Raw genomic sequence first — 7,847 nt, 5'->3', positions numbered from 1 at the left:
GAGCCACCCAGGCGCCCCTGCTATGACCAGAACTTTAAATACAGTATCTTAAAAGAGAACATGTAAATTATGTGGCCCTTCTTCCATAGAGTTTAATATTTACAGTTTGATTTTGAGTGTATGTTTACATGTGGAGTGTGTATTTGTGTGTATTCCATAACTTTACAAATCTGTGCCTCTGAACTCAGTTCACAACCTTGTCTGGGTTTTATTTATTTCTTTGTTTTGTTTTTATGTTCTTGAAATAGGAGGGGAAGAAGTTCCATCAGGTGCATACGTGTGAGTATCAGCACTCGTGTGATACGGGATTGCTCAGATGGCTCAGCGTGCCTCTCAAGACCCAGGCTTATTACCCTCAACCTGTCAACTTGGCTCAAACAAGTAAACAAATTCCCTTGCCAATCCGACTGAGCAGAAGGGCGTTGTTCACCAGAAATACCTTGGATGAACCAAGACCCAATCACTATTTGTATTTTAGGCTAGTCTTCCCCTCTGCTTTCATTTACATATGGGTGTGTCTGCAGTTATGGGAACCATCGTAATTCAAATCTTACCTTCGAAATGCTTAAGTGTTTTGTGCCATGAGTCCCTTTGGCCATATGGTAAAGCATTGGACCTCTTCTAGAAAAAGCGTTTTTAAATTAAGAAAACAAAATGCAGAAGATAGTAAAGAAAACTAATTTTATTAAAATGCAATTATCAAAATGGATTCTTCCAGAAGTTACTATAATTTCCAACTAATGACGAGTGTTAATGTTATTTCAAGCTATCTGAAATATCATCTGGATATTTCATAATCTGAAATGTCATGATTTATAATATGATGTTAATATTGAATGAAAATTTATGAGATGTCTGTGTGCAGCAAAGTCATAGAAATTGTTAATATTTGAATTTTGTTACCCAAACTCACAGTTGAAGGAAATGCTAAATACCAGTCAGTATTAGTAAAAGTAAAGGTGGTTTTTTTCCTCCCCCAGAGAAGTTTACATATGTCTGAAATTCTATGCCATCACAGGAATGCTTAGTTTGGAAAGGACGTTAGCAATTCTGTCTCAGGAGTTCTAAACCTAGATGGGTTTCACAATAATTTAGTGAATATTGAAGAAATAGAAATTCCTGGGACCTAACCATGACTTACTGAATTAGAGTCTCTGAAGTAAAATCCATGTATTTTTTATAAATCCCAAAGGTGATTCTGATGCCAATTAGGGAATTCACTGAACTCTTAATATTTCCAAAGAATTTCTCTAAAAATTTCTGATGTATATTGCCTTTCCCCCCCTCAGCTCTTATGGACCTCCTGGTATTTTGAAAGTCTTTATCTCAGTGTATGAGTTAGGTAAACATTAATTCCTTCCTCCTCTAAAAAAAGTAAGGTATAATTTACATACAGGAACGTTTATATTTTTTAGTGTATCATATAATCACACAACTACAACAACTATCAAGATATGAAACAGTTACATGACCCTAAAAACTTACCTGTGCCTCTTTGGAGATAGCCTTCCCCTCTATCTCCAGTCCCTGGCAACAACTGGTGTTTTCTGTCCTAGTTGTGTCTTTTCCAGATTGTCCTATAAATAATTCAAACAGGCCTTTGAGTCTGGTCTTCTTACATTTAGCATAATGCATTTGGGATTCACGCATGTTGTTGTGTGTATCAGTCTGTCCCCTTTTACTACTAAGTAATACTTATTTCATGGTATTGATGGACCAAGTTTGTTTAGCCACGCACCAGTTAAGGACACTTAGATTGTTCCCATAATTTCTGGCAATTATGAATAAAACAGCTATGAATACTTACATGCAGATTTTATATGAATGTAAGTTTCATTCCACTTGGGTGCATATCTAGGAGTGGAGTTGCTGAGTCATATGCTAAGAATATATTTAACTATATAAGAAACTGCCAAAATATTTTCCCAAGTGGCTGTATCATTTTGCATACACACACGCACATGCACGTGCACACACACACACACACACGACAAACATGTTCATAACAAAATAGGGAGGAATACTCATGAGAGTAACTGATCACATGCTCATAGTTGGTATTTGTTACTACCTACTTACACTGCCCATTCTGGATTTCCTTTGCCTTCAGCAAGCACCTCAGCTAGTCATGGTTCTGATAACACAGAGAATAAAAGAGAGTAAGCATTGCTAAGAGGGTTATTTAAAATGGAGGATATTGAGGGGCACCTGGGTGGCTCAATCAGTTGAGTGTCGGTCTCTTGCTTTCGGCTCAGGTCATGATCTCAGGGGGGTGGAATCAAGCCCCATGTGGGTCTCTGCGCTTGGTGGGGAGTCTGCTTGGGGTTCTCTCTCTCCCTCTGCCCCTCCTCCCAAAATAAATAAATAAATCTTAAAAAAAATAAAATGGAGGATGCATGGCTTCTGTCTCAAATTCTCAGAATTGTTGAGAACTCGGCTAAAATTCAGTTTAGAGGGGTGCCTGGGTGGCTCAGTCGGTTAAGTGTCTGCCTTCGGCTCAGGTCATGATCTCAGGATCCTGGGATCAAGCTCCGCATCGGGCTCCCTGCTCAGCAGGAAGCCTGCTTCTCTCTTTCCCTCTGCTGCTCCCCCTTGCTTGTATGCTCACTCTTGCTCTCTGTCTGTCAAATAAGTAAATAAATAAGTAAATAACATCTTTAAAAAAGAATTCAGCTTACAGGTGAGGAATCTAGAAAAGTTGAGCAACCTGACCGTGATCTGCCACCTGAAGGTTAGGACTCCCTCTAACCCAGGCAGGCTTTCAGGACTATAGGAGTGTTAGCCCGGTGGCCTAGTGCAAGTCATGCAACCTCTCAGAATTGCAATTTGTGATGTCACTGGGGGATAGTAAGACCTGTCTTGCAGGGGCGTCATGAAGATTAGATACAAAACATGCTTAGTACAGAATCCACATTGCAGCAATTTCTTCATAGCGTCCACTTCCTGTTGTTCCCATTTACTATGCACAATCTCTTTCTCTTCCCAATGCCTCGGTGAGATGAACAATGAAAGGAGGAGTCAGCAAGGACAGCAGGAGGCCATGGGGGTATGGCCCCAGTAAAGGACCTTGAAAACACTTATCAGTTTGGTCCAGGTGTGTCTGGCCAATGGAAGACAGACTACGAGCCATGCCATGAAACTAGACAGGGCGTATTTATGGACTGGACAATGGAGAGCCTCATTTGACCCATACAGGGCATTATTCCTGGCCCGCTTTGGGATTCTTAGGAAAAAACTGAGCCTACTCCTACAGTAACATCATACCCATCACAAGGACTGCTACAGAGTGCCAATGGCAGCGCTAGTCCATACATCTCATCTCGTCCCCACTGCAACCCCAGGAAGGAAGGATTATTTTGCCTGTTTCATAGAGGAGGATATAAACCTAAGCTCACTTGGCTCATAAGCCCATGATCATAAAATACTGTACTTATTAGAAAAGACTGCTGGAGAAAAAAGGGGGAGAAACCAATTCAATAGGCTGTAAGCAAAAGAGGAAATATTATTATGAAAGCAGTGTTCAACAGATTTCCTGAGTACAGAACCAGAACTGGAAACTAGAAAGCTGTGCATGTGCATGCGTGTCCCCACGTCCCACTCCACCACACCCACCATCTTTTACCTCAGTCTTCTCTCTGTCTCTGTGGAGCACCTTCCGACACTTCCTCAGCCCTGTGTAGAATGAGCCACTCCATACTTCTAAGGTTATATGCTACTGGTCTATCCTCTCATGATTCCTTTTCAACTTACCAGGAGAAGAATATTTTAATCCCCTCCCCCTTTTTTTTTATTATCCAGGTGGGGATGTGAAATCTGAGAGAGGCCACAGAAATTCCTGAGTCCAGCTTACTCCTATGGGTAAGTCTTGTGTATCCTCAAAATGTGCTCACCCATCTCCATTTGGACACCTCCAGAGCAGCCAGTTTCATTGTGGGAGACCTGGCTGTTAAAATACCCACCTGTGTATACTGCTCCTGCCTCTATTAATTCTCCTCCAAGGAGCATACCAAGGCTGAGGGGGCAGGCCTGGGAGGCAGGCTCAGCCCCAAGTTTTCCCAGTTCCTCCACCTGCCCCAGGCCCTGGCCCATGAGCTCTGGTCATCAATGTTCCTCTGAAATGAGTGCCTAACCACACCAGGCGAGACTGCCACCCTCCATGTCCAATCTCTGGACAAGATTTCCCTGCTGTTTTTTTCAGCCCAGCACATGGCAGCTGGTGCTCAAGGGGACATATTATTCCAGAGGAAGACCTGCTGTGGGTAGCTCAGGGGCCAGAGGCAATGATGAGGACAGAGGTGGGAGTGGAGACCCCTCTGCTCTTGAGGATGCACAGGGAGGTAGCGGCCCACAGGAGGGCCCAGCCAAGAGGGGAAGTGCAGAACCCAGTCCCGCCCCCACCTCCCCACCCCCAGCCCAGCTCAGTCACAGGCCCTGTCTACGCCTTTCTGAGGATGTGGCCAGTGCCGAGGGTGGAGGGGAAATTGTGGAGAGGGGACTCTTTGATGTGGCTGAGGAGAATGAGGGCCCAGTGAGGGAGGGGCTCATCGGTGGAGGGTGGGGGGACCCCTGAGAAGACTGGGTCTCAGGATGAGGGGGGAAACTACAGGCCTTTCTCTTTCCCAACTCGGGGGTGCTCAGTGTTGCAGCCTGGGCCTTTTCCCACTCCACCCCCACCCCGTCTCCACCTACAATCCTCTGCATGGGCTGTGGCTAGCAGTAGGGGGAAATGTGAACTCTGAGAGAGGATGGACTCTGCAGATGTCGAGGGCACCGGGGGGCAGATCAGGACAGAGTTGGAGACCCCCCTGTACCCAGAGCTTAGTCTCAGATGCCAGAACCAGCTGACTCCCAGGAAAAGAATCCGACTGGTCCAGCTTGAGTGAGGTGTCTTCCGAAGTTCATACGCCGGTAGAGGACCAATAGGAGCACGGCAAGCCGGAACCCCCTCTGGGAACTGCTGAGCACAGAGAAAGGGGATTGATGCTCAGGATGGATACAAACTAGAAAAGGTATCCTCCACAGCTGTACTACTTTCCTAGCAGAGGTTCAAGCATTTATTCATTTCAGAGAATTCAAACCAAGCGTGGCCTGTATTAACATAAGCATTAATTGAGGAATGTGTAATGAAGATGTTAGGTGCCCAAAGACATTGATTTAGGTAGAAAAACTAGTAAACCTGGCGTGTGGAGTAACCAGTTGGAGTGCACCAAGCCAGCTGCCTGGTGGAGACCCTAAATATTTTCTGGTTTCTACAGCAGGGCTGTCTGATAGGCCAAAAAACAAACAAACAAATAAACAAAGCAAGCCACCCATGTAATTTTAAACATTCTAGCAGCCACATATTTTAAAAAGTGGAGAGAAAGAGGGTAAAATTCATGTGAGTGATACATTTTATTTAACCCAATATCCAAAATATGATCATTTCGACCCGTAATCGATAATATTGTGAATGAGCTGTTTTACATTTTTTGTCCTAAGTATTCAAAATCGGGTACATATTTCACATGTAGAGCACATGTTGGATGCGACATTTTCACTGGAAATACCTGATCTGTATTTAGATTTCCTAACATGTACGCTGAACAAGTAGGGCCGTAATCACATGTTCCAGTTTTTATGCTACCTCTCATTCGTTATGTGGGATGGAACTAATTCTCGTCGGCGTTCCCAGTTCTTGCTCACCGAGTTAGTCTATCGCCCAGATTGTTCTTCCTATGGAGAAGAGATCATTGACCAGGCTGGGATTGTGAACCCCACGAAGGAAAATCGTAGCTGGAACCTGGGAGCTACATTTGTTCATCTCTTTGCTTGGTTTATGTGACAACAAATCATTTTGTCGCAGATTAACTATACTGAGTATGTAGGAGATTTCTGAGATTTTGTTACTTTTTTCTTTTCATTGAAACCATCAAGTTTCCTTAGGGACAGCGCTTTTGTTGCCCCCCTGACATTCTCTAATGGCACATAGCAGGCCAGGGGATGCTGACGGGCAAATGACTGGTGATCACATACAAGCAGCGAATGCTCGGCCCTTTCTGGCACTTCCTGTGGATAGCGCGTATCAGCAGGGAGGAAACAGCTCGGTTAGAGAACACCCAGCAAGGTTTCAGACCGAATGCCAGGTCCTAAGCTACCGGTAGTTAAGGCGTCTGGGTAATGGTCATAAGTAAAATCACGTAAGGACAGCACAGGTCTCACAACTTCTACTCTGGTCCAGGGACCGTCCCCCGCAGCAGATATGCGTGCTAGAGCCGTCGAGGATGCTCTCCTTCTCACGCTCTTCTCTCCTTCGGATGGCCCGGCCTGGTGGGGCCTCGGATTGTCTTATTCTTTTTCTTATTAGTGTTTTGATTCGAGGAAGGGAGAGACAGCTCCAGCTCCCTTTTCTTGGCCTCCCAGTCTTCGTCCTGCTGGTCCAGAGGCAGCCCCTTCTGCCTGGCGGTGCGCCGGTGGTCCCGGCACTCGGGCTCAGCCCTGGAGAAAGGAACACGGCGGCCCTCAGCCCCCCGCTGGCCGGGAGAACCTGTCCTGGCTGCAGCATGGGCCCCTCTTCCGGCCCTCTGCACACAGCCTGGCCACGCCAGCAGTCCAGGGGAGAAGGAAGAAGGTCGAGTTCGAGCATCTCCCAGGGCACCTTTAGGGATGCCTTAGACACTAAAGAAATGACTGGGAGATGGAGAAAACTGGCAAGCCCCTGAGTGGGAAGTTCTAGAGCTACCAGCATCTTAGTAGGTGGAGGTTTTCCTTCATTTCTTTTCCAATTGTATTTTTTCCTAAATATAAGACCATGTCTGTCCATTGTGTAAGATTTTAAAGTATGGAAACATGTACAAAAGAAATAAAAAATACTCATAATCACATATGTATGGTATGTATAGATGGATTTATGAAAAGAATAGCTAGGTGATATATAGACAGATGACAGATACAGAACAATAGAATAGATAATAGAGAAATAAGTGAATAAACCATTATATACACATGGACAAGGGGAAGCATATGAAAGTATCATCTGAAGTAAAGTGCAAAGCATTACAAAAATCACGATTCAATCAGAAGACAGCAAACCTGTTTGCCCCTCAGCCCGCATCCCCCCAACAAGCTAGAAGTGACCATTCCATATTTAGACCACATGGTACCCCTCCTCTGCCCTGTTCTTTTGACCTTTTCCACTTTCTAGCTGTATTAGTGCTATTTATGTAAACAAGTACCTCCTCTCTCAGGGAACTTCATGTCCAGCACTGTCTCTGAGTCATCTTTAAATCCCTTTTAACATCTAGTTCAAAGCCATGGGCATGGTAGGGCTCAAAAATATTTGTGAATGAGAGATTTACTCAGAAAATTGTCAAGTACTATCTAGGTTTCTTCTGAAATTCTCTTATATCCTTTCTCTTCATTATCCTAGCCCGGGAGCCCACCTGCTTGCAACAGGGGGTGTTAAGAAATTCCTCAGTGATCCCCCATCCCTCCACTATCTCTGCACGTCCTCACACATACACACAACCTATGCACATTTCCAACTTGATGCCTTCACTCCAAATCAAGAATCTTTCTCCCTCCTTCATTAGTCAGATCTTAGCTGTCTTTCAAGGTCCAGATTAATTTCCCCTTAATCAGGATTCCTTCTCTCTGAACCGTCTTAACTGTCAAAAGGGAAGTTCCTCGTGGAAGATGATGATAACTAGAAATGACTTACACGTGATGTGGCTGACCTTTGTTGTTTTGTCAGCTCAGCTCTGCTTGCCCATTTTTCCTGGTAATGGCACCCCCCCCCACTCTTTGGAGAACCTCTCCTCTTCCATTTCAGTTATGCTGAGATCATGTATCACACTCATCCACCCACTAGT

The 7,847-nt window shown here is 44.7% G+C and overlaps 1 protein-coding gene across 3 annotated transcripts in view; it reads right to left on the bottom strand.

The window, feature by feature from the left end:
* Positions 1–7,847, bottom strand: part of ANKRD66 (ankyrin repeat domain 66) — a 25,072-nt gene that overhangs the window by 5,581 nt on the left and 11,644 nt on the right. Inside the window, exons 3-4 of one of the 3 annotated variants that reach the window (XM_034991150.1) lie at positions 1,486–1,577; positions 555–621 (exon numbers count right to left, since the gene is read on the bottom strand). In XM_034991150.1, coding sequence (XP_034847041.1) covers positions 555–621; positions 1,486–1,577 — 159 coding nt within the window. Of the gene's footprint in view, positions 1–554; positions 622–1,485; positions 1,578–5,736; positions 6,475–7,847 lie in introns of those variants that run through there. The other 2 variants (XM_034991151.1, XM_034991149.1) reach the window with 2 other exon arrangements.

This window comes from Mirounga leonina, unplaced genomic scaffold (genome assembly GCF_011800145.1).
Source record: "Mirounga leonina isolate KUSES-001 unplaced genomic scaffold, KU_Mleo_1.0 Mir_53, whole genome shotgun sequence".
Taxonomy (NCBI): Eukaryota; Metazoa; Chordata; class Mammalia; order Carnivora; family Phocidae; genus Mirounga; species Mirounga leonina.
This window is presented reverse-complemented; position numbering and strand designations above follow the sequence as displayed.